A 26975-nucleotide genomic window follows, 5' to 3' on the forward strand; every position below is an offset into this window, starting at 1 on the left:
ATAGTTGAATCTAATTTTGGTTCAGAGGTACAAAAGGCCATCCAAAAAATATAAAACAAAAAAGGTGTAACCTGAGAGACATCAGTGCTAACTGTTCTCATCTGCATTTCTCTTGGAAAGATAAAGAAGCCACTAATTAATATAGAGATGTTGGGATTTGATGAAGGTATATAACATCCACATGGAAGTCAAACTGGGGATGGGAAGAAGGGAGAGCTATTAGCGTAAAAACAGATAATTATGCATAGACACCTGTGGAGTTGGCCATGGAATGGTTGATGGGTTGGGTCAACTCATAGAGGGCTTGGTATGTCCCAAATATACACCCTAAAAGGCCCAGGATGCTAATCATGATGTCCTTGGCAAGGGTGACACAGCTCATGTCCTCAGAGTAAAAGATGATGATCTCCAGGAGGGCTGGGATGATGAGGGCCAGGGCGCTGCTGCTCACGGAGCCCACCAAGGAGATGACCAGGTCGAGGCGGGGGATGAGGATGGCTGAGACACCTGCAACGAAAGGAGAAATTTAGAATCACTGAATGTGCCTGCAAAAAGGCAGCTCAGAAACAAGCCATTGCTTTGGAGTCCTAGAATTTCACAGATACCTAAGCGACCACTTTGGAGAGGTGAGAGGGAGCCTACTGCAGGTTTGGAGAGGTCAGGCAACTCCCACCCCTGTCTTAACTACTAATACAGATGCTCTCCTTTTACATTTTATCTATTGGATTTTTTTTAACCTATAATCTTTATTGGAAGGGCTCCTCTACCACTCATCTGTTATAACCTCCTCACTGTAGAGATGGGGAAATCTAGAGCTCTAGAAGAAACAGGACTTATTCAAGGTCACACAGAGCTGAGATGAGAATCCACTGGGATGCCCGATCTGAGGTCCTTTTCACTCTACTATGCTGTCTCTCATGTGTAAGAAATAACTTGGCACACAGTAGGTGCTCAATAAGTGCTTGACTCTTGCCCAGGCTCAGAACCAACGTTTGTAGTATCTATGTAATACAGCTTTTGTCTAGAAACAAGGATGGATTAAAAAAATGAGAGATGCTTCTGCTCTGTCCGAATATCAACCACTTATTTTTCTTTTTCTCTCTTTTTTTTTTTTTTTTTGTTGAGATGTAGTCTTATTCTGACGCCCAGGCTGGAGTGCAGTGGCGCGATCTCGGCTCACTGCAAGCTCCACCTCCCGGGCTCAAGTCATTCTCCTGCCTCAGCCTCCAGAGTAGCTGGGACTATCGGCGCCCTCCATGGCGCCCAATTAATTTTTTTGTATTTTTAGTAGAGACAGGGTTTCACCGTGTTGGCCAGGATGGTCGCCATCTCCTGACCTCGTGATCCGGCCACCTCGGCCTCCCAAAGTGCTGGGATTACAGGCGTGAGCCACCGCGCCCAACCTCAACCATTTATTTTTCTGTTCTTAATAGGATCATAGTAATGAAGCAGGCCATAAAACACGAAGAGAGCATTAGCTATCCAACCCCCATCCCTCTCTTCTCTTCACACTCCTAAATTTCCATCTCTTATACACATGGTGAACATATAGTATCACAGATTTTCCAAGGGAGTCCAATTTCAATAATGTTTGAATGAGTAAATATAGAATTTATATGATTTAATTTTATGCAAATTTATTATTTTAAAAAAATTATTACATTGATGTATAATATATGTACATAGTTTTGGGGTACGTGTGATAATTCAATATATTTATATAATTAGTAAAGATCAAATCAGTGTAGTTGGGATATCCATTACGTTAAATATTCCAATCATATGATTTTCCTGTGAACAAAATAGAGAAAGCCTGTTCTGGAAAGCATCCATACGAGCTTGCTGGATCTTTAAAAAAATCACCTCTTTCTGAAATTGCTCTGACACATCCAATCTGAGCATGAGAGAGACTCACAGACTCTCATGGCTAGGAGTGCATTACCCTTCTGATGGAAAGTCCCTGTCCACAGCTTTCCTTCATCCGATGCTTAATAAGCTGCTTACAGAGAAAACTCAGCATCAGTCTTCCAGGAAAGCTCACTACCAGGGGGTAGAGAAGATATATGCAAGAAAAGCTATAATGCAAGGTGGACTGGAGGAAGGTCTTACACTCCATTCTGGTCATGTCAATCCTCTGCTCAGTGCCTTTCCATGGCTCCCCATGGCCCAAACTCCTTAGCACAATGACCCTTAGGACTTGGGCCTGACGAAGCTCTGACCTCATCTCTCAGCACTCTCCACTTCTCCAAAGGGGCCATAGGCAATACTTGCCTCAGGTCTGTGCACAGGCTGTTCCCTTCCGGTGGTACATTCTTCACTCCTCCATCTATTTCCTACTTATCATTTAGGTCTTCACTGAAGTGTCACTCCACTGGAGAGGACTCCCTGACCCAACCAGGCTTAGTTATAAGACCCTCTTACATGTAGAGAGTGTCTTCTACTTACGATCTTAACCATCATATAGAGCATCATGATGTCCCATCTTAACAATCATTGCAATGTGCTGTAATTATTTCCTTGCATATATTTGCCACTCAACTGTAGGTCCTGTGAAGGCAGAAGCTACGTCTTCTTCTTTATTCATCATTGTATCCCTTGTGTCTAGCACAATGCCAGGCATGTAGTAGGTGCTCAACAAATGATTGTTGAATGAATAAAGGTTAATAGAATTGATGGATGAATAATGGAGGAAGAATGGGACATTCAGCATATATCAAAAGCAGGGCATGTCATTATAAGGTCAGTTGTCTCTAGTCATGCATTCCCTGATACTCAGAGGCTCCTCAGACTTTCTTGTCAACGTACACCCTTCCCAGTAGGAATGATTGCAAGCAATATTATTTACAGCCTCTAGATGTCTTGGCACAGATTGTGAACTCTAACACCTCAAACCAAGTAGGTTTTTGCTGTTTCTGCTCATAAAACGCCAGTCATTTAAAGCTTGTTATCTGATAGTATGTTCTTCTAGACAGCTCCAAGCGTTGCATAGTTTCTCCTGACCCCGTACTGAGACTTGATTCCTTCAACGACTTTAAATTCTGACTCCTGGAGCCTCGAAGACTAAATTTCTTCCTTCACTTTTACAATAATCCCACAGGTGTTTAAGGAGAAATATGGAAATTTCCTGAGCCTCTGCTTCTCCAGGCAAAACATCCCTTGTTGTTTTGCTCATTCCTCATGGGTCATCGTTTGTGATCCTCTGTCTAGACATGTTCCAAAGAAAGAGTTCCCCAGCCCTTTTCATGAGGTTCCCAAACACTACAACAGTGCTCATGAATGAGTGAATGAATGAATGGAAAGGAACATGAAGAAAGGAAGGGAGGGAGGAGAGAAGAGTACACCCCAAAAATGATCTCTGGCCAGGTGCGGTGGTTCACATCTGTAATCCTAGCACTTTGGGAGGCTGAGGTAGGCAGATCACTTGAGGTTAGGATTTCGAGACCAACCTGGCAAACATGATGAAACCCCATCTCTACTAAAAATACAAAAATTAGCCATGCATGTTGGCAGGTGCCTGTAATCTCAGCTACTCAAGAGGCTGAGGCAGGAGAATTGCTTGAACCCGGGAGGCAGAGGTTGCAGTGAGCCGAGATAGCACCACTGCACTCCAGCCTGGGCAACAGAGCGAGACTCTGTCTCAGATAAATAAACAAATAAATAAATAATCTCCAAGACTCTGAAAAATTAGTCCCATTGGGATTTTTCCCTTCAGTTAAACCTACTTTATGATATGGGACTTGTTCATAATTTATGATAAGAAGAAATATGGCACCATGAAAAACAGATGCATTGGTGCTGCACAATCTGTGTTCAAATCCCAGCTTTGTCACTTAGTGTGAATGACTTGGGCATGTTACTTAATTTATCTGGGCCACAGTTCCCCCTAATGGTAATATATTGTTACATTATCATCAGTATTAGATAATGTCAGTACAGTGCCTGACATATAGGATTGAATGAATGATACTTCTTCTGCAAACCAGCCAGCATCTATTTTCTATGTGTAGGCAGTAGACATGACTGTAACATTTACTGTGTGGTAATTGTGTTAAGCCCATTTATTTTTTCAAGTGGAAAAATTGAGGTCCAGGGAGGTGAAATATCTTGCCCTAGGTCACAAAGAAGGCAAGTGGCAGATCCAATGATGGTGGAGTGGGCACCAGTGTGGCTCTCTGTCATAGCTTTGGGTAAAGAGTGCCCTTTTATGCTACTCACAGGTTAGACAGACCAAGCCTGAGCGGACAGACAGGTCTACAAACAGTGCCCAGCTCTCTGACACTTGGGAAACGGCAAATGGGATGATGATCTCAGCTGGGACGTGGAACTGGAGGGCATAGGTGAAGAAGATGCCGATAGAGTACATCAGCTTGACCGACTGGTACAACCTGCAGACACATGAATAGGATGTGGAATGTGACACGGCTCCCAGAAGGGCCATTGAGGACTCACTTACTGCTCAGAAGGTGATATGGGTTGAGTATCGCTAATCCAAAAATCCAAAATCTGAAATGCTTCAATATCCAAAACACTTCTGGTCCCAAGCATTTTGGATAAGGGTTACTCAATCTGTACTTGTCACTGAGTTATAGAACTGACTAATGTTGGATGACTCAGGCCAGATTGGACATCAGGGCCATCCGGGAAGCTTATTAAAAATGCATATTGCTGAAGATTCTGAGTCAGTAGGCTTGCAGCTCAGGAATCTATGCCTCTTCTTTTTTAATTTTTTAAAAGACAATAGGTGGGCGTGGGGGCTCACTCCTGTAATCCCAGCACTTTGAGAGGCTGAGGCAGGTGGATCACCTGAGGTCAGGAGTTCAAGATCAGGCTGATCAATATGATGAAATCTCATCTCTACTAAAAATACAAAAATTAGCTGGGCGTGGTGGCGTGCACCTGTAGTCCCAGCTACTCAGGAGACTGAGACAGGAGAATTGCTGGAACCCAGGAGGCAGAGGTTGCAGTGAGCTGAAATCGCACCACTGCACTCACTCCAGCCTGGGCAACAGAGTTTGTTTCAAACAGACAAACAAACAAACAAACAAGACAATATATGCATAGAGTAAAACTCATGGTACAAGAGTCATACAGTGAAAAGCATTCCTCCCACCCTTGATTCCTAGCTTCTAGTTTCCCTTTCCATAGGCAACCACTCAGAGTTTTCTTGTGGCCCTTCTAGAAATGATTGGTGTTTGTACATGCTCATACAGAATGTAGGAACATACATGCACATCCATGCACACAGACATGCACACACATATGCATATACACATGTAGACTCTTTGTTTATTCACCCAATATTTCTTTTCTTTTTCTTTTTCTTTTTTTTTTTTGAGATGGAGTTTTGCTGTTATTGCCCAGGCTGGAGTGCAATGGAACGATCTCACTTGATCTTAGCCAAAAGGCCGAGAATCGATGCAATGGTGTGATCTCAGCTCACCACAATCTCTGCCTCCTGGATTCAAGCAATCCTCCTGCCTCAGCCTCCTGAGAAGCTGGGACTACAGGTGTGTACCACCACGCCCAGCTAATTTTATATTTTTAGTAGAGATGGGGTTTCTCTATGTTGGTCTGGCTAATTGTGAACTCCCAACCTCAGGTGATCCACCCTCCTCAGCCTCCCAAAGTGCCAGGATTATAGGCGTGAGCCACCACTCTTGGCCGTCTCATCTAGTATGTCTTGAAGATTGTTCCCTGCCAGTACACATAGACCTGGCTCTTCTATTTAATAGCTGGTTGGTATGCCAATTGCATGGATATGCAATAATTTTAAAAATCAGTCACCAATTAATGAATATTTAGATTGTGCTTAGACTTTTCCCAAGTAAACTATGCTGCACAGACTATCCTTGTACATATATTAATGCATATATAATATACAAACTTAGAAGTCAAAATGCTGGGTAAAAGCCTGCGTGATTTAAAATTTTGATAGCTATTGACATATTGCCCATTTGCTATCCTAGTGAATTAAAAGACCTGCTTTCCCACGTCCTTGTCTCAACTGTGTTGATGCATGCATCTTTGCCCTTGTATTTATTTTTTTAACTTGCCTTTCTTTCTTTCTTTTCTTTTCTTTCTTTCTTTCTTTCTTTCTTTCTTTCTTTCTTTCTTTCTTTCTTTCTTTCTTTCTTTCTTTCTTTCTTTCTCTTTCCTTCTTTCTTTCTTCTTTCCTTTTTTTTTTAAGATGGATTCTCGCTTTTGTCACCCAGGCTGGAGTGCAATGGCACGATCTCAGCTCACTGTAACCTCCGCCTCACAGGCTCAAGCAATTCTCCTGCCTCAGCCTCCTGAGTAGCTGGGATTATAGGCTCATGCCACCATGCCCAGCTAATTTTGATATTTTTAGTAGAGATGGGGTTTTACCATGTTGGCCAGGCTGGTCTCGAACTCCTGACCTCAGGTGATCCACCCGCCTCAGCCTCCCAAAGTGCTGGGGTTACAGGTGTGAGCCACTGCACCTGGCCTTCTATTATCTTTCTGAGCATCTCTTTATCTGGCCATCTGGCCATTTTTTTTTTATTTGCCTGTGAAATACCTGTTCTGCCCTTTGCCCATTTCTCATTGGGTTGTTGGTCTTTTTCTTATTGGGAAGGTATATTTGTTTAAGGCTTTCCTGGAGAACCTGATGACTAGTGAGGTTCACACCAGCAGGTGTGAAGTCCTGATGGAGTTCAATGCCCACATTTTCTAGCTGAGGTCCCAGGAAAGAAAGTGCCCTGTCCAAGGTAGCTAGTGGCAGCCCAAATTGCCTAGAACAAGAACAGCATATTAGGATGATGGCTTGCGTAAAATAAGGCACAACTTCAAAGAAATTCCACATTTAGTGTCTCATTTAGTCATCACCATAACGCAGCAAGGTGGGTGGGGATGGTTACATTTTTCTCGTTCTACAGCTCCAGGTTTGTGGGAAATAAATGCACCATCATCCTACTCACCTTGGAAGAATGAAGGCTGTGGGGATGCATAACAATGATAACAGCTAACACTCATGAATGCTTACCATGTGCTAAGCACTTTTCTAAGCATTATCTGTGTATTCATCCAATTAATCCCCACTGTCACTGCATCAGGTGGCACAGCAGTTATATGTGCTGTCCACCAAATACTGCCAGGCACATGGCAGAATTGCACTTCCCTGCCCCTTTGGAGTGAGGTGCGGCCATGTGGCTTGCGTTGACTGATGCAGTGTGAGCAGGAGAGACATATATCACTTCCAGCGATGCGTTACCAGCTTCATGGCTCAGGGCATGATTCGCTGTGCTCTCTGCTATGACAACCAGAACAGATCCCGTGTCTCTCCCTATCTCACCTGAGGTGGGCAGTACATACCAGCAATTGGGCAAGTTGAGGGTGATGCTAGCCTGGGTGTCTGACCCAAACTTCATGTAGCCCAGTGTCCCCAGGAAGATATAGAGGATGATGACAATGGACATACCCAAGTACAGAACAAAAGAAAACTGCTGTGGATGCTTCATCTGGTTTTTGAGAGGCAGAACCTGGAGGGAAAAAAAAAAAAAAGTTGGGAAAGAAAAAGTAGAAAGAGATGTGGCCCATTGTGAAGGAGACGGTTTCCATACACGCACAGATGTCCTTCCCCAGGTGGACCCAGAATCAGAAAGGGGCCTCTCCACATGGCCACACCCCTTTCGTTTTCTCTCACACTTTCTATTGGCAGGAATGTCCTACTTAGTCTTGGTTGATTAGTAAATTATCAGTCTTCAAGTCTTAGCATGGTGTGCTAGAGCAGTAGGGACCCTGTATGTGAGTACAGACTTTCCTTTCATCAGGAGAAGATCAGAGTCTGCACTTTCCATAACTACTATTTATTTAGACATCTGGAACTACAGTTGGCCACTGTAAAGAGCACTAGGGACCATTCGTGTGAACCCCATCAATCTTACCATGCCGACACCTTCAAACGTGAAGATGGCTGTACCAAAGAACAGCAAGAAGGTCTTCCAGTTTGCCATCAAGGGTAGGTTGCTGGGATATGGAATCCCCTGAAAGAAAGTGGGAGAAGCGCATTGGTGTTGTTACAGTGTCACCCCATCCATCTCCAGAACATTTTCATCACCCCAAACTGAAACTCTTTATCTATCAAGTAATAATGCCCCACTACCCAGCCTCCTGGCAACCCCTACTCTACTCTCTGTCTCTATGAATTGGACTATTCTAGGTACCTCATGTAACTGGAATCCTATAATAGTTATTGTTTCTGTGCCTGGCTTATTTCACTTAGCTTTAGTGTCCTCAAGGTTCATCCACATTGTGGTATGTGTCAGTGTCTCCTCACTTTGTAAGGCTGAATAATATTCCGCTGTATGTATAGACACCAAATTGTGTTCATCCTTTCATCACTTACTTGGATACTTGGGTTGTCCCACCCTTTGGCTACTGGTAGCCCGCTCATCTCTACATGTGGAGAAAGCTGAACATGGAGGAGAGGGGAATTGCCCAAGGCCACTCTGCAAGTTAGTGGCACAGCCCAGATAAGAATTCAGGTCTCCTGTTTCCCAGTCCTCTAACGTGTCTCTCTCACACTTCTTTCAGGGCTGTGCAGCCTACTAGTTAGCATAGCAGCTCTCATGAATCTAGAGGGAATGATTATGTTAATAGATTTCTATGTACACATCCTAAGCCCCAAAACCTGTGAATATGTTTTGTTACACGGCAAGGGAGAATTAAGTTTTTAGATTGGATTAAGGTTTCAAATCAGCTGACCGTAAAACAAGGAGATGATCCTGGATTATTTGGGTGGGACAAGCATCCTTAAAAGTGGAAGAGGGAGTCAGAAGGGGAAGACCGGAGGGAAGGCAGCATGAGAAAGACTTGGCTTGAGGCTGCTAGCTTTGAAGATGGAAGGGGGCCCAAACCAAGGCACACAGGCAGCCTCTACGAAGCTGGAGAAGACAAGAGAACAGATTCTTCCCTGGATCCTCCAGAAAGGAATACCGCTCTGCTGCACCTTCATTTCAATCCAGCGAGACTCAAGCACTGGAAAATAAATTTGTGTTGTTTCAAGCCACTAGATTTGTGGTAATTTGTCACAACAGCAATAGGAAATGAATACAACACCAGAGACTTTCACTCAAGAAAATGAAAGTATAATAGCGGGATTTTATGGTCTGTGATAATGGAGCATGGACATGGCAGGCAGTCTGAAAGTCATGAAAAAATTACTTTATCAACTTCCTTGTCTGCAAACTGTGGATAAAGATAGTATAGTTGCTCCTTGGTCTCCATGGGGCATTAGTTCCAGGACCTCCCGTGGATACCAAAATCTGCAGATGCTCAAGTCCCTGATATAAAGTGGTGTATGGTGTAGTATTTGCATATAACCTATGGTGTTTTTTTTTTTTTTTTTTTTTTTTTTTTTTTTTTTTTTTTTGAGACGGTCTTGCTCTGTCACCCAGGCTGGAATGCAGTGGTGTGATCATAGCTTACTGTAGCCTTGACCTCATGAGCTCAGGTGATCCATCCACCTCAGCTTCCCAAGTAACTAGGACTACAGGTGCAAGCCATCATGCCCCACTAATTTTTTAATTTTTTGTAGAGAAGGGATTTTGCCATGTTGTCCAGTTGGTCTTGAACTCCTGGACTCAAGCGATCCTCCCACCTCAGCCTCCTAAAATACTGGGATTACAGGTGTGAGCCACTGTTCCTGGCCAATAGTTGTTAGACCTAATTGTTTCTTAATTTGTATGATGTTTTATTGTTGTATATTTTTAGTGTTTTTTTCTCCCAATAATTTCCATTTGTGATTGTTCAGATCCATGGATGTGGAAATCATGGATACAGAGCGCCGGCTTTACTTCCAAAATAGTATTGTGAAGGTTCAATAAGTTAATGTATGTAAATAATTTGGCACCAAGTAAATCAAATTCCTTTATCATCTGTATTTCCTTTGTCCACCTACCACTTTTACAATTTTTTTTGGTTATTTGATTGATGTTTTTCTCTCCAAGTAAATGCAGCCTCCATGACAGCAGGTACCCTATTTATTTTTACTTACCACTGAGTCCCTTGCCCTTTGCACAATGCCTGGATTGCAGAAGGTGTTCAGTAATTATTTGTTGAATGACTCATTGTTATCCAATGCGACAACGATGATGATGATGAGGATGTTGATGACAATGATGATGATAATAGTTAGCTTTTACAACTTGTGGGACAGAAGTGTTCCTAGATGTCATGTTGGCAGGGGCTGCTCAGAGCAGAGGATCACCTTCCTCAGCTTCATGATAACAAACCCTCCTCCCCAGGTGTTTCAGAGAGGCTGGACCCTGATCCCTTCTTCCCTGTGGCACAGACCTGCATGATATACTCAAAGATCAGAGCCATGCTCCCCACGGTGGTGATGTTGGCCAATGTCGAGAAGACGGACAGCACCTTGAGGTTCTGGATAAACACCAACAGGATCAGGAAGGGCAGGATAGTCAGCATGTAGAAACGAATGTCCAAGATGGGGGTCAGCGCCAGAATCTCCCTGGGCTGGCAGATGTTAGAGGTCACGTGGGCTTCTTCCACCATCTGACATAAAGCACACAATGACAGGCAGTGTGGTTGCTACATAAAGCATAGGACACCAATTACAAGTCGATTTCAGGTAATTAACATAACTTAGTATAAATATGTCCCAAATATTGCATAAGACATGCTCATAGTAAAAAAAATCACTACTTATCTGAAATTCCATTGTAACTGGGTGTCATATATTATTATTTGCCAAATTGGGCAACCGTAACTGTCATGTCCATGATTGTGACAACCAGAAACTCTTAGAATCATAAAATCTCAAGGCTTTGAGGTTGTTATCTACCCAAACCTTTTCTTATCTACAAAATGGGTTTCTTTCATACATCCAGAGAAAGGGAATTCATTACACAAGAATATCATCTTCAAATTTAGATAGCCCTAAAAGCTGGGAAGCTCTAAATATTGGTCAGCATCTATCTACTTGAATATTCCATCTACAATACTTGTCACAGTTCTTTCTGGTTGTTTGGGTGCACAAAACCAAGGATGCTCCCTCTAATCTGCAAAGCCAAGAAAGAAGGCTGTGGTTGATTTGTAATGTCTGATAGGAATGCAATGAGGGGAAGGTGGCAGCTTGTTGGCCTTGTATATTTAGACATCTTCTACATGACAACCTTGAGATACTCAAAGTAAACGTCACCAGTGTTTTTCAGGCTAACAATTATCATTGATTTCTGATTGGACATGATTGCAGGCCTCTCTTTCTACCCTGGTTACACTCTTCAGAAGTTACTTTGGCTCCTCTATCCTTTCAAAACGTGGTTCCCAGGACTGAGAGAGCTCCCAAGTGTGGTCTGATCTAGGAGTAAAAATGAAGCTCTCTCCTCCCATGACTCTAACACAATACGTTTGCTAATGTAGCCTCAGCAGCAGGAGGTCTGCTTTTCTCCCACTCCGCCCAGAAGAGGCCTCTTTACCTGTTGTAAATTGTCTGCCATAAACATAAAATAAACACTGCAGAAGCCCAGCTGGGTGATGATTAATAAGAAGCTGACAGTGTACCTGGGAAGGAAAGGAAGAGGCCGATAGAGGGAGGAAACAAACACTACAATTATTTCTTAATAGTTTATTATTTGAAACAATTATTTTTATTATTTTTAAAATTTTCCCTACTTTTTTTTAGTTTGAAAATTTTTTAAGCCAAAAAGTTGAAAAAATAGTATAATTAACATTCATGTGCCCTTTAACTAAATTATAGCAGTTGTTAATTTTTGGCCCCAAATTGCATTACATATATATATGTATATATGTATTCATTCATCTATACACACACACACACACACACACACACACCACACGCGCGCGCACACACACACACACAGACACACAAGCAATTTTTTTCAGAATCATTTGAAAGTCAATTGCAGGTCACTTTGGGAGGCCAAGGCAGGTGGATCATTGAGGTCAGGATTTCGAGACCAACCTGACCAACATGGTGAAACCCCGTCTCTACCAAAAATACAAAAATTAGCTGGGTGTGGTGGCAGGCACCTGTAAATCTCAGCTACTCAGGAGGCTTGGGAGGGAGAATCGCTTGAACCCTAAAGGTGGGGGTTGCAGTGAGCTGAGATCTTGCCACTGTACTCCAGCCTGTGCGACACAGCTGAACTCCATCTCAAAAAAAAAAAAAAAAAAAAAAATTAAAAAAGAAAAGAAAAAGAAAAATGTCAATTGCAGGTATCCTAACACTTAAACCCTAAATACTTCAACGTATCTCTCTTAAGACTGTAATAGCCAGAAAATCAACTTCAATATCTTCATATATACAGTTTCTATTTTAAATACAGTCATTCATTGGTATCCAGCAGCCCCAACAAATTCAAAATCTGCAGATGCTCAAGTCTCTTATATAAAAATGACTTAGTATTACCCCAATTCTCTCTAAAGTATCTTTTGTAGCTATTTTACTTTTTAATTCGGGATCTAATGAAGGTTTGTATATTACATTTGGCTATGTCTCTAGTCTTTTTTTTTTCATGTAGAACAGTCCCACAGACATTCACCTTTTTGTGTTTTCATCACATTGGCTTTTTTTGGAGAGTATAGGCCAATTGTCTTATAGAATGCCCCACATTGTGGGCTTGTACGGTTGCTTCCTCATGATTAAATTCAGGTGAGCACTTTTAGCAAGAATACTACAGAGGTGATAGTTTTGTATCTCTATTTCATCATATTGGGAGGCACATGGTATCCTGTTTTTCTGCTTTGTTGGTGACTGCCAGATCTTCCATTGGAAATGTACATTTTCCCTTTGTAATCTGTGGGGTAAAACTTTGAGATGGAGTGATTATCCTGTTCCTCAAATCAATGATTTTACCATTCACTGATGTTCCTTGCTTGAATCAATTATGTCATTGGTAGTTGCAAGGTGGTGGTTTTCTAATTCTATTTATCATTTCTTCTAAATTTATTAGCTGTTTTTTCAGAGAGATATATTCTTTTCTCCTCTTTTTTTGGCATCACAACAGATTCACATTAATTATTTCTAAATTTAATATCTTGTACTTGGTTATTGTCATTACTCTTTTGGGTTCTTAAATTATTCCAAATTTGGAGATGCATTTTTTCAAAAGAACAAAAATACTTTCCTTTACTTAGATTATAATGTTTAGATAAGGGCTTTTCAAAATTGGTTTGTAGTATCAACCAATTTGTTGGTTGAGGCATATGTTAAAAATACTGACTCCTGGTTCTCATATCAGCCTATTGTGTCAGAATCTTGGCGGTGTCACATGTGACTTCAGAATAATATCTTTTTTCTGTCTATCTTATGAAGATTTTCAAACATATACAAAAGCAATGAATAATTTAATGAATATGACGATAATTTAACGAGAATAATTTAATGAATTCGCATGTGCTTATCCCAGCTTCAACAATGAACTTTTTGCCACTTGTTCCCTATCTCTTCAGCCCCATCACACACATACTTAATTTGTCGGTGTATTTGGAGCAAATCAGAGATCCCAAATTATTTCACCTGTAAATAATTCAGTATGCAGCTCTAATAGACAATAACTTTAAAAAGTATAATCATTATACCATCATCATCTCTTACAAAATTAACAATAATTTCTTTTTTTTTTTTTTTCTTGAGACAGAATCTCATTCTGTTTCCCAGGCTAGAGTGTAGTGGTGCAATCATGGCTCACTGCAGCCTCAACCTCCTGGGCTGTCTTGACTCCTAGTCTCAAGAGATCCTCCCACTTTGACCTCTCAAAGTGTTGGGATAACAGGCGTGAGCCATTGTGCCCAGCCAATAATTTCTTTATATCATCTAATAATCAGTCCATATTCAGATTTCTCCAGTTGTCTCAAAAATATCTATCTTACAGTTAGTTTCCAAACAAGTCTACACATTGTATTTTGTTAAGTCTCTTAAGTTTTTTAAATTGCTATATTCCCCTTGCCCTGTTTATTTTTTCCTCGCAACTTTTAATTTTTTGTTTGCTGCTGAAGATACCAGATCATTTGTCCTGTAGTATATCCTGTTTTTTTCTATTTGGTTGGTGACTTCCTCATGATGTTATTTATCTTGTTCCTCTATCCTCTGGGCTTCCTATAAATGGATATTAGATCTAATGAATTTGATTAAATGGAGGTTTCAAATTTATTTTTGAAATATCTCAGAGGTGGTACTACTCTGTACTCCCTACTGTGTGCTATTATGAGACACACCATATCTAGCTGTCATGTATATAAATATGAGATGCTAAGATGAGTACATGGGGTCAGGTGGCATCAGTACATTCTCCCTTTATAAAGTTTCCCAGTGACCATTCCTGTAACAGCTTGAGCATCCATTTATGACCATTACCTCCATGGAATGGGCAGTTTTTTGTTTGTTTGTTTGTTTGTTTTGAGACATAGTCTCGCTCCGTTACCTAGGCTGGAGTGCAATGGTGTGGTCTCAGCTCACTGCAAACTCTGCCTCCTGAGTTCAAGTGATTCTGCTCCCTCAGCCTCCTGAGTAGCTAGGATTACAGGCACCCACCACCATGCCTGGCTAATTTTCCTATTTTTAGTAGAGATGGGGTTTCGCCATGTTGGTCAGGCTGGTCTCAAATTCCTGACCTCAGGTGATCCACCCGCCTCAGCCTCCCAAAGTGCTGGGATTAGAGGCGTAAGCCACCGCACCCGGCCAAAGAATGGGCAGTTTTTACTCAAGCTCCTCACGTATCTCTTAGTAAATTAAAGATGACAAATTATTACTTTAAATATTTTTTAAATGTTTCCAACTCTTTCTCATGACCTCACCTAATCATGACGTCATCTAATCATTAGAGTGGCTTCTGATCAGGAGATCAATGACCTACTGAGAATCTCAAGAGAGGAGCTGCAAAGGAATCTTAGCAGCCACAGTGTGATTCACTACCTCCTGAGGGACTTTGCTGGGGAAGGTTCCAATGTTAGGTTCTTGGTCAAATCTCTGCTCCACCCATATCAATGTCCACGTCTTTGGATATGTTATTTTATCTTTTTTTTTGAGACAGAGTCTTGCTCTGTCGCCCAGGCTGGAGTGCAGTGGCCGGATTCAGCTCACTGCAAGCTCCGCCTTCCAGGTTTATGCCATTCTCCTGCCTCAGCCTCCCGAGTAGCTGGGACTACAGGCGCCTGCCACCTTGCCCGGCTAGTTTTTTGTATTTTTTAGTAGAGACGGGGTTTCACCGTGTTAGCCAGGATGGTCTCGATCTCCTGACCTCGTGATCCGCCCGTCTTGGCCTCCCAAAGTGCTGGGATTATAGGCTTGAGCCTCTACGCCCGGCCTGTTATTTTATCTTTATAAGTCTTGTATTTCCAGGACAATAAAAACCCACGCTGCCTACCTCGCAAGGCTGTTGAGATGAACAGAGTAGCTAAGACATAGAAAACCATTTTGTACACCGTTAACTTTTATCAAGGCAGGGAACAACCTGAATGTTCACCTTAGGGGAATAAGCAAATGAAACAGATATACGTCCACACTAGGGAACATTGTGAGCCTTAAAAAATAATGAGGTTGGCTGGGTGCAGTGGTTCACACCTGTAATCCCAGCACTTTGGGAGGCTGAGACAGGCTGATCATCTGAGGTCAGGACTTTGAGACCAGCGTGGCCAAAATGGTGAAAACCCTGTCTCTACTAAAAATACAAAAATTAGCCAGATGTGGTGGCAGGCGCCTGTAATCCCAGCTACGCGGGAGGCTGAGGAAGGAGAATTGCTTGAACCCAGGAGAGGGAGGTTGCCGTGAGCTGAGATCGCACCACTGCACTCCAGCCTGGGCAACAAGAGCGAAACTCTGTCCCCAAACCCCCCACCAAAAGATAAGGTCCATTTATATGTTCCAACGTGAAAAAATAGGGACATATTGTTAGATGAAAAATCAAATTTTCAAAAATTATCCTAAGTAATGTATAAGAAAATAGAAAGTAAATTATGTACTTCTATTCACACACATATAATGATGTCCATGTAGAGAAAAAAGTCTAAAGGAATATTTACTAACTAGATTTCAACGATTACCTTATGGGTACAGAGTGAGATGGGGGATGGGGTTATCGGGGTGATTCTCTATATTGTTTGCTTGTTTACAATAACAGCATATTCATTTAAAACCTGTATAAGTAGAAATAAAGAAAAGTGGTGACGATGATGATTGTTATTACTACTAGGACATTTGTGACTCCTACCTTCCCCACACTGCATGGGTCCTCAGCCAGGTGTTTGGGCAGGTTTCAAGGCTGTACATCGTGGCCTCTCCATAGTTCACAAAAGTCTTTTGCAGTCTAGGGGGAAAGAACGAACAATGCATAGTTTAAAACATTTTTGTTAAAGGTACAGTTTTCTCCCAAACTGAGTGATTTTTCTGTATTTGTGTGTGAGCATGAAGCGTTCTATCGATTTTTTCACAGTGATGTACTTTAACAACTTTCAGGAGTTCGCCTTTTTTTTCTTTTTTTTTTTGCAGTTATCCCTTTAAATACAAATGTTTAACTGACTGTCGTTGGATTTAGTCTTCTTGAATAAACGGTAGCTGTGCATTGACGTGGGTCTGCAAAGCAGGAAAGGGGATATGGAGGGGAGAGGAGAAGGGAGGGAAGAGGTGGTGTGGGTGTGTCCAGGCCAGTAATTCCCTCCTTCCCATTGCTGAGGGTATCAGAACATTTGAGATCCTGGCCTGGGCCAGACCCCTCACAAAGGTGATACTCGGGATCCTGCCCAGCACCCCTGTAGGATGTGATGCCTAAGTTCCAGCCTATTCCTCTTCCCACGTCCCTCTTCCTCAACCCTTTTAGGGGTGGAGAAAGCCCTGCTGCAGAAACAGCTTTGGCTGGAGCAATTGGAAACAGCAGCAGGTTGCCTGGATCCTGGAAGCACGACATAAACTGCAGGACTGAGGGGAACAGGTGGAAGAGAGGAAGGGCTCCAGCCTTCTTCAGAAGCCAGAGTTTAAATCCCAACATGACCCTCAGGTAGCCAGACATGTAGAGCCAGTCTCTTGAGATCTCTGGGCCTCAGTTTTCTTCATGTGCAGTCTGGATTTTGGGGGAGGAGACTGACAGATGGATATGGAGATGTGCTGGAACATGGCATTTTTACTACTGCTCACTGTGATAGGCATTTTCAATACAAATGAGGTCACCTTGCATAGAACTGGGAAGGATATAAATCTGAGGGTTGTAAATTCAAAAGCTATGGGATCAGACAGGTATTGGTGATTTGGTGGGTGACAGGGCTGAGTATGAGACAGTAGGGAGCAGTGGAGACTGTGGCAAACCAGAATACATGTCCCATTGTAAAAGGGATTGCTCAGGACTTGCCTCTAGAAGCACATCTAAAAAATGAAGGCTCAGAGGTAGTCGGTTGTCTAACTGATTAAGAAGGCAGAGTTTTTTTTTGTTTTGTGAATGTGAAATCTCCAGGTTTTTTTTTTGAAATGGAGTTTTACTCTTGTTGTCCAGGCTGGAGTGCAATGGCGCGATCTCAGCTCACCAAAACCTCCGCCTCCCGGGTTCAAGTGATTCTACTGCTTCAGCCTTCCAAGTAGCTGGGATTACAGGCATGTGCCACCATGCCTGGCTAATTTTGTATTTTTAGTAGAGATGGGGTTTCTCCATGTTGGTCAGGCTGGTCTCAAACTCCCGCCCTCAGTTGGTCTGCCTGCCTCGGCCTCCCAAAATGCTGGGATTACAGGTGTGAGCCACCGTGCCTGGCCGAAATCTCCAGGGTTTAAAGGTTGACTAAAGAATAAAACTGTGGAGATCCCCCAAAACATAACTGAAGGCCATAGCCAACTCTTAGGGCATCACTCTGCAACCTCTATATTAGAAAAAATAAAAGACAAGTCATCAGAGAAAAAAAAAATCAGAGAAAGGCTTTCAGAAATGGCCTGATGTCAGAAGCTTATCTGGTGATATAATGATCCCAGAAGGCTTGAGGGAAGGGAAGATTTGCAAAATGATTAACAGTGGAGTCACAGTAGGTCTTTGAATACCGGCTCTGCCACTTCCCAGCGATATGACCCTGGGCAAGGCATTTAAACCTCAGTTTACTCATCTGTAAAATGGGAATAAAAATAGTGCCTACCATAGAGGCTTACTGTGAGGAGTAAACAAGGCTTGCAAGGCTCTTGGCATGGTAACCACAGTGTAATTGCACAGTACATTTAACTGCGGAATGAGTAAATGCTCTTAAAAGCGTTTTGTGAGCAGGAAAGTGCTCTGAGAGTTAGGTGTGACTGATATGTACTCCAGGTACACCTCTGTGGGTTATGATAATTAGGCTTTATGGAGAGTTTTATTTACTGTCCCTACTTTGACTTTTGAGGCCTTTCTTCACATTTACGAGGACCTATTTAGTTTTGCATGCCTTGGGAGTAGCTGAGCGCTGTGGATCTCTGCATTCTTTGTTTTTACTGCATTTCTCTTTTCTGTCTGAAATTGTTTTTGCATTAAAGTTTCAAATACGTAAACATTGATTATTATATGTATGCTTTGATAATGACTGAAATCATTGTGAATGCTTCTTTTTAGTAAGTATGCTTTTTACTGTTACTAACTTGTTCTGAAAGGAGATTGCACGAAACAAATTACCCTGACAAGGTGTGGGTATTGGAGTGGGAGAAGGTTGGGGGTGGCGAGTCTAAAAGGAAGAGAAGGAAGTCTATGTCTCAAATAAATAGAGCAATTTATATAGTGCTTTTGCATCTTTTATCACTTTCAATGCTTTCAGGTAAGGAGATTTGGGCTCAGAGGGATACAGGAATTTGATAGTCATCCAGCTTGTTAGCAGCAGCGTTGGATCTGTGCCTAGAGTCTCTAATTGGGACTCTTTGTCACGCTCTCCTTGCCTTCATAGAATCCAGAGTGGTAGCAAGGTGACCTGGAGCAGTGGCTGAATTAATTGGGTCAGTGGTCAAAAGAAGTGTAACACACCCTCAGAGGGGCCCCAGTGCCGGGATGGGAGAGAAGCAGGCCTCTGACCTCTGACTGAGGTGTTGAGCACAGTTCAACAGGATGACCATGCAGTGCACGGTGAGGACCCCGATGGCCAGAAGGCTGACAGGACCGACCTGGAGGGGAGAGGAGAGAGGGGGAAGTGAGCCGGAAATGATCACTCCCATTCCCTGGCCCTCTCACTGTCTGGGTGCTGGGGCCTCTTGCATAATAAAACTGTCTTTGGGGTGACAGACCCAGCCTGAATGTCCTCATGCTCCCAGATGCTAGAGTTTGAATGCTCTTCTTAGCATCCCTGGAGAGTGGCTGCCCAACTTCTGCTAGGATACTTCCAGTGACAGAGAGCTCATTACTTTCCCACATAGCCCATGCATTTTCTCATTTTCCTTGAGTTCTATCAGTTTAGAGTCTCTCGTGGTAAATTTATTTCATATGATACACCCTGGCCCTCCCTTCCTCCGAGATAATTGAGGACCAAGGTGTCTTATGACTCAGTTCTCTTCCTCTAGTGCAGAGTTTATTAACAGATGCCCTATTGACATTTTGGGGCAGACAATTATTTGTTATCTGTAGTGTGTCTAATCTGTCAAATTCCTTTTAAAAAGTGGAGCTGATTACTAATCATATCTTCCAGATGTGATCAGAAGGGCATAAAGAGGGACCCTCTTACATCCTTTGTTCTGAACACTTGTGTCTCTATAGATGTGACCTATCACAAAGACACAAATGAGGGATCAAGAGCACCAGTCGACTCCACTGGAATGCAGGCTTCATGCAGCAAAGGCTTTCATATCTTGTTTGCTTCTATATTCCCAGGGGCTACAAATGCACAGGGTAGGTAGGTACTCAATAAATATTTCTCAGACGAATCATGGCCAGAGGTTCTGGTGGAAGATGAAAGGTAAAGAAATCATCTAATGACTCTGAGGAAGCAAACATCAAAGAATGAAAGCATTGTCTTAAAAAGCAAATGCCACCCTGGCAAAGATAGTTTGGCTGAAGACCATGTGTTTTTGCAGAAGCTCTAGAACCCAGAGGATTCCAAAGTGGACAGTCCCATCTCTGGGTTGGAACCACTGAAGATCAGAAGTCATGACAGAGGAAGCAAGGGTCTCGCCTTCTTTAGACATGGGAGCCACTTACCAGGCCTGGAGATAAGAAAAGATTCACTGCAACGAAATGGAAATTATATATTTGGTATCAATTCCATTCAATAGATGTTAATGGAAACTTGCTGTGTGCCAGTCCCTACAGAGGCTACTGTGGGGAGGTGCAAAGGGAAATTAGACAGTTTTTGCCCACAGAGCTTTCAATTAAATGAGGAAGGTGGGCCTATTAAAAATAAACATGTCGGCTGGGCGAGGTGGCTCACACCTGTCATCCCAGCACCTTGCGAGGCCGAATTGGGTGGGTCACCTGAGGTCAGAAGTTTGAGACCTGCCTGGCCAACATGATGAAAACTTGTCTCTACAAATAATATAAAAATTAGCTGGGCGTGGTGGCCCACACCTGTAATCCCAGCTACTTGGGAGGCTGAGGCAGAAAAATCACTTGAACCTGGGAGGCGGAGGTTGCGGTGAGCCAAGATCTCGCCATTGCACTCTAGCCTGGGTGACAGAGCAAGACTCTGTCTAAATAAACAAACAAACAAACAAATAAATAAATGTCTTATCTTCATACGTGCTTTAAGAATCCCAGGTAAGGTAGATGTAAATGGCAGAAAAACACAAAGTGAGGATGGCATTAATGATTGTAGGAAAGAGTAGTTTTAGAGAGCAGGCAATTTAAAAAGACAGAAACAAGGGGGCAGGAACAGCACGGGAAAAGAGACAGAGGTAGGCTGGCGTGGGGAGAGTGGATTGGTGGGATTGTTGGAGGCGTCTATCCTGTGTCCAAGATACTTTCTCATGTGCCATCATTTAGTTTGGAACAAGAGTCACACACTCAAATGCCTGCAGGGATTGGGCTGTTAATGCAAATGATGAAATGAGCTGCATGTGATCCTAGGGAGTGGGGAGGACTGTTGGGAGAATTGTGGCAAAGTAGAGTCAGATGAGCATGGTGAGTCTTTAAGAGTAATGGTGTGCCCCCTCCAGGGATGCTCAGGTTGGACCCAGGTTGGCTCCAGGGGATTGATGTCAACAGGCACATTTTCTATTGCAGAGGATACCCCCAAATTGCCCATTGATAACAGTTTGAAGGCCTTCAGGACCTATCACCCCCCTTCTGCAAATGAGCAAACCTAGTTCCCATCCCACAGATGCCTCTTACCAATAAGCCGGCATTCTTTATGGCCAGGGGAAGCCCCAGGAGCCCTGTGCCAATGTTGCATTTCAACAAGTGGATCAAAGTTTGCATCATCCTGTGGTGGGGAGAGTAGGGAGACAGAGGCTACTGTTAGTGGAAGGGAAGCATGGCCAGAAGCTCAGCCTCCTTCTGGCATCTCCAGAACGCCTGATAGGAAGAGGGACAAAACCTGAAGAGGTGGACTTGGAGACAACTTTCAGTTCTAGGAGTCTGTCCTGGAACATCTGATCTGGGGATGGTGCTAGTTCAAATGACTCAACGAATATTTAATACACACTAGGCTCTAAAGGAAATAAAAATTGCTACCATTCTGGATAACACTCTAGTACTGGTTGGTTCATTAATCCATCCAGTGATTTCTTTCATGAGTTATTCTCTCAAATAACATTTATCGCAACCTAATACGTGTCTATCAGTTAGATAGACAATGGAAAAAATTAGTAATAGTTGCTTCAATCTACAGTGAGGCATCAGGTTATTTATTAACTCACTAGAAACAAAAATCTACCATATATGGAATATTTACTGGTTTTAGTTTATTCCTTCATTCATTTGTTCAATCAATATTCATTGTGAATATGAACTGCTTGTGCGCTCGCTCTCTCTGTCTCTCTCTCTCTCTCTATATATATATGTGTGTGTGTGTGTATATATATATCCATGAATTGCTATATAATATATTCACATTATGCACTGGGTACAATTTAATAATTTAATAACAATTGTTACTGTGCATATAGAGTACTTATGATGGTCCCAGCAGGGTGCTAGGGCCTAGGGTTCTAAATATTCTTCACACCTGTGCTGGCAGCTCCTGCCCAGGCAGCTCCAATCCTGATGTGGATTGGGTAGGAAAAGTGGGAGCAGGATCATGAGAACAGAATCAAAAAGGAACTTAAATAAAAAGTACATGCACAAGCATTGAACCCAGAGGTAGGAGCACTTAATTCTGAGGTCTAGCTCTGCCGCTAACCTACGGTGTTTGGTTACTACTTTGGGAAGCCCTTAGCTACTTAGATCCTGTTTCACTGCCAAAAAAGGAAGAACAATTCTGGTCTTGCCTATGTCCCAGGGAAGCTGTAAGACTCAAAAGAGGTGACAACATGATGAATCCTGGAATCATGAAGTGCTTCACAGATATGAGCATCATCGTCATATCATTGTCTCATCATCATCGTCATCATCATCCTCATCCTCATCATCACTGTCACCTTTGGTTTGGCCTTCATGGTGCTCACTTGTTAGAAAGGGCCTCCTTCAAGAAGAAGAATTGTGATGATAGGGAAAAGGCAAGCATGGGCTGGCTTAAGCAAGTAGAAGTGCCCCCTCCATCCAGAACAAAAGGGTACCTTGAAGATGCCATTGGGAGATACAGACGAAGTCTCAGGCTAAGACAGAGATGTCTTTGTGCCACACTTAAATTGTCTGCAGGTGGCCAGGACAGCCAAAACCAACTGCCCAAGTGAGTCCAGCACAGACAGTGCTCACGTCTCTTTGCCTTATCCATTAGGGAGTCATGGCAAGGGGCTTGCAAGAAGCTATACCAGGTGTTTGCACTTCAAGGCTGACCTGAGAGAGGGGTTGGATTGAGAGGACAGGTGGACTGTTGGGGACTTCTGTGACTTCAATCTATTGAGTGAAGTCTATTGACCTAACTTCTGCTGGGCAGTCTATTCACCTAAGAATGGGGGGGGGGGCACCCTTTGTCCCTTTACTTCCGAGAGATAATTTTTATTTCTTGATAACTGTAATTTGTCAATTCTTTAGTAGTAATTTCTCCAAAAGATGTGGTCCAATTTCCCACCCTCTGCTCTTTTTCCCTTTGTCTCTCACTTCTTTTGCATGGTAGCACCAATGTCTTGCCCCTACTTGAATCCGATCTTGTGGGAAAGGTGAGACAAAGTTTTGGAGGAACCACTGCGCCTTAGCTGACAGCATTACTCATCTGGACCTTGAAGCATAAATAGATGTTGCGAGCTCTCCTGGGACTTAAAAAATTTGGTTTATATTTTTTCTTGAAAACTACACAATTGCTATTATAAAAGGAAGTTCCAAAATCCCACCAATTGAAAATAACCACACACTATAATTAGCATTCCTCTGGGCATCTTTACTTGCACTAAATGCACAGAATTTTACATGAGGAGAACCACTACACATGCTGGATCCTCAACTAATTTTCTGTATGAATAAATGTGCTACACATTTTCATCTCCAGTAGATTTCCTCCATCACTTGTAATGACTGTACCATATTCTACTGTATGTTTGTTCCATGTGTTAACCTTTCTCTTAACGTTTCCAAGTTTTCAATATTATTGAAACTGCCTTTGCAAAATTATAGCTGAGGAAATTATGACAGCGAAAGAAATCAGACTTAACCAACTCCATCTTGCTTCTAACCTTTAAGAAGTCCTTGTTTATTCCTGGACATAGGCTGAACTAACTTTGGGAAGGAATTCACTTCATGATTTGACTCTTGATAACAACCCTTTCCCAAAAAGACCCCCGTCTTGCCTGGTGGCCATTCTGCCTCTACAGGACTAACAAATTAGCTATAAGACTGGAAAGTACAGTTTAGGGGTCATGCAGCCTCTGGCTTCAAGAGTCTGAACCTCCCCAAATTGCTGCTGGGGATAACATCACTATTGTAAAACCTAATATCAGTGCTTGAGTTATTTTGCAGACCCTGCATTCTGATGCATCATCTGAAACCACTCAGACCAGTAATCTGGCTCAACCAGTTCTGCCATCCCACCCAAGAACAGAAAACAACAAGAAAAACTCACTTCGAGCCCCTATGTCCAACCTGATCAATCAGCACTCCCCACTTTCCAAGCTCCTACCCACCAAATTATCTTTAAAAACTCTAATTCCCGAATGCTCTGGGAGACCGATTTGAGTGATAATAAAACTCCTGTCTCCTGCACAGCAGGCTCTGCGTGAATTACTCTTTCTCCACTGCAATTCCTGTCTTGATAAATCATCTCTCTCTAGGCAGCGGGGGAGGTGAACCCATTGGATGGTTACATTATAACAAGTACTTTGATAAAAATTATGCACACCTGTGCCATTATTTCTTTCTTTTTTTTTTTTTTTTTTTGAGACAGGGTCTCACTCTGTGGCCCAGGCTGGAGTGCCGTGGTGCGATCTAGGCTCACTGCAAGCTCCACCTCCCGGGTTCACACCATTCTCCTGCCTCAGTCTCCCGAGTAGCTGGGACTACAGGCGCCCACCACCACGCCCGGCTAATTTTTTTGTATTTTTAGTAGAGATGGAGTTTCACGGTGTTAGCCAGGATGGTCTCGATTTCCTGACCTCGTGATCTGCCCGCCTCAGCCTCCCAAAGTGTTGAGATTACAGGCGTGAGCCACCGTGCCCAGTCACTTATGCTATTATTTCATTAGAAAAAATTCCTAGAAGGGATATTATTAATCAAAGGGTATATTTATTTATATTTCATTATACTTTAAAAACCTAGATTGTGATACAGTACAAAATTCGAAAGGTGAAACACAATAATCCAAATCCTTATGAAGTGAATATAAATCTCTTTTCTCTCAGCCTCCAAATTCTCTTCCCCAGAGGTAACCACTGCTGTCAGTTTTCTGTGTGCGTGCACGAGTTGTGGACTTTCAGACAGTATTTGCCAAATAAATATTTGTATGTTTTATACAAATGACGTTTTAGGATTTGACATGCAACATTGCCATCTAGAAAGATACCAATTTAATTTTTCCCAAAAAGATGAGAGAGGGCATTTCCTGATATCCTTATCAACACTGGAGATTGTCATTGATAATCTCTTTGTGTCCACAGTTATTACCAATCTGATGGTTACCAGATAGCAGTCTGATTGACAGTAAGTCCTAGAAGAAGAGTTCTGTCGAGATCATGTCCTTTGCAGGGACATGGATGGAGCTGGAAGCCAGTATACTCTGCAAACTAACAAAGGAACAGAAAACCAAACACTGCATGTTCTCACTTGTAAGTGGGAGCTGAACAATGAGAACACATGGACACAGGGAGGAGAACAACACACATTGGGGCTGGTTGGGGATGGGGGCCGGGGGAAGGGAGAGTATCAGGATAAATAGCTAATGCGTGTGGGGCTTAATACCTAGGTGATGGATTAATAGGTGCAGCAAACCACCATGGCACACGTTTACCTATGTAACAAACCTGCACGTCCTGTACATGTATCCTGAAGCTTAAAATTAAATTAAATTAAATTTAATTTTAAAAAACAGAGAGAAGAGTTCCATGTGTCTGAGTTTGGGGCAGTAAAGGTGGAGACCTGGAGTTAGCACCTTTTGTTTTCTGGATGGATGGCATGGGGGGTTGGGGAGAAGAGGGAGAGAGAATAATGGCAAATGTGTGAGGAGAAGAAGGTAGCCAGAGACTGTGGAAGAAAGAGAGGAAGGAAAGGGCAGGCAGCCTGAGATAGGAAACTATTCCTGGAGACTAGCTGCTCATGTTGAACGTGGCTGCTCTAGCTGGGTTCTTCGTAAAAACTGGGAAACAGGGCTAGTAGCCAGAGCCACAGTGATTGACCTCCTTAGATTCTGATTCATCTTTTATCCATGCATCTCCTGTTAATGGAATAAGCGTGTTAAGGAGACAGACGAAGGAAGACAAAGTCCAGAGCGGCAAAAACAGCAGTGTTTGACCTCAGGCCCGGAAGGGCGGTGCAGCCACTTACGATAGTCCAGCTTCCCCAGCAGGATGGACATTCTCTGAAGTAATGCTGCTGCTGCTCTCCGAGGGGGACTGAGATCTATTGTCCAAGGAGTTCAGCTCACTGTTGTAGTCCCTTCCAAGCAATGACATCTTCAACACGGTGGGTAGGTGGTGGAGGCTCAGGGTTAAGGCTCTGAATGAGCCTCTGATGGGTCTGTCGCCAGAGAAACCATGGCTGCCGACCTGAGATGCTGGCTCCTAACCCCAAGGATGCGTGCTGCTGGCTGAAGCCTGACGTGCATGAATCAGGGAGGCGGTGGTGGCAGGAGAGGTGATGTTGATGATGCCTCACCTGGCTCTTGGGGGACTTATGAAAGACCCATCTCAGTCAGAGTGGTCCTCAGTTCCCCTAGCAATTGCTTGCCCAACCAGGACTTGCCTGGGCTTTTGGCCTCTCCTAGTTTAGCCCTTGCTGCTGTAGGGCAAAGTGAACAGTGTGACTGGGAGGAAGAAGGCACCATTGAATTGGAGGTGCTGGTGCCTGGACGTGGGGCCAGGCTCAGTGCTTGTCTGTCTTTGGCAAGGAAGAAACCAGAGCTACCTCACAATGGAGGCTGCCCAGCCAATGAGCTGCTGCAGAATCCTGGGATGCAGGTGAGGCCCAACAGAGCATAATCCAGCTACCATATTCCCTGGGTGGGGTGAAGAGTGGCTTGTAAGGCCCAGTTCAAATGCCACCTGCTCAGAATTTCTATACAGGAGGCATGTACGGCCTGCCAGTGATTTGGAAGGGAGTGCAGGTCATGTTTGAAAAAATCATTTGTTCAGAAAATATTTATTGAGCACCTAATATATGCTAGAAACTGTTCTCCATGCTAGGAATATGTTAGGGTAGAAAACTTACTACAATCTCTCTTCTCATGGAATTTATGATCTGGAGGGGCTGGGGAAGACATACAGTAAACAAAACAAATATATCAAGTATCTGTTAGTAAAAAGTGGTATAGAGAAAGTC

General features: G+C 43.0%; 1 protein-coding gene across 1 annotated transcript; it reads right to left on the reverse strand.

Annotated features, from left to right (window-relative positions):
• On the reverse strand, positions 1–26558 carry SLC36A3 (solute carrier family 36 member 3). The gene is made up of 10 exons (XM_025388654.1): positions 25983–26558; positions 21246–21336; positions 19002–19090; positions 16209–16304; positions 11457–11541; positions 10315–10533; positions 7905–8003; positions 7333–7499; positions 4216–4385; positions 1–507 (listed from the first exon to the last, which is right to left on the reverse strand). The coding sequence occupies exons 1-10, from the start codon at positions 26108–26110 to the stop codon at positions 239–241; spliced, it is 1413 nt and encodes a 470-aa protein (XP_025244439.1). The 5' UTR covers positions 26111–26558; the 3' UTR covers positions 1–238.
• Positions 26559–26975: the final 417 nt, after the last annotated feature.

This window comes from Theropithecus gelada, chromosome 6 (genome assembly GCF_003255815.1).
Source record: "Theropithecus gelada isolate Dixy chromosome 6, Tgel_1.0, whole genome shotgun sequence".
Classification (NCBI taxonomy): domain Eukaryota; kingdom Metazoa; phylum Chordata; class Mammalia; order Primates; family Cercopithecidae; genus Theropithecus; species Theropithecus gelada.

What these genes read in the sequence shown, in the direction of transcription:
- SLC36A3 (XM_025388654.1), bottom strand. Translation starts at nt 26,110, where the DNA reads ATGTCATTGCTTGGAAGGGACTACAACAGTGAGCTGAACTCCTTGGAC. An exon ending in ACCCATGCAGTGTGGGGAAG is followed by an intron (nt 11,542 to 16,208) that starts GTAGGAGTCACA and finishes TTTCCTTCCCAG; the next exon opens with GTACACTGTCAGCTTCTTAT. An exon ending in CGTTTGAAGGTGTCGGCATG is followed by an intron (nt 7,500 to 7,904) that starts GTAAGATTGATG and finishes TTTTCCCTCCAG; the next exon opens with GTTCTGCCTCTCAAAAACCA.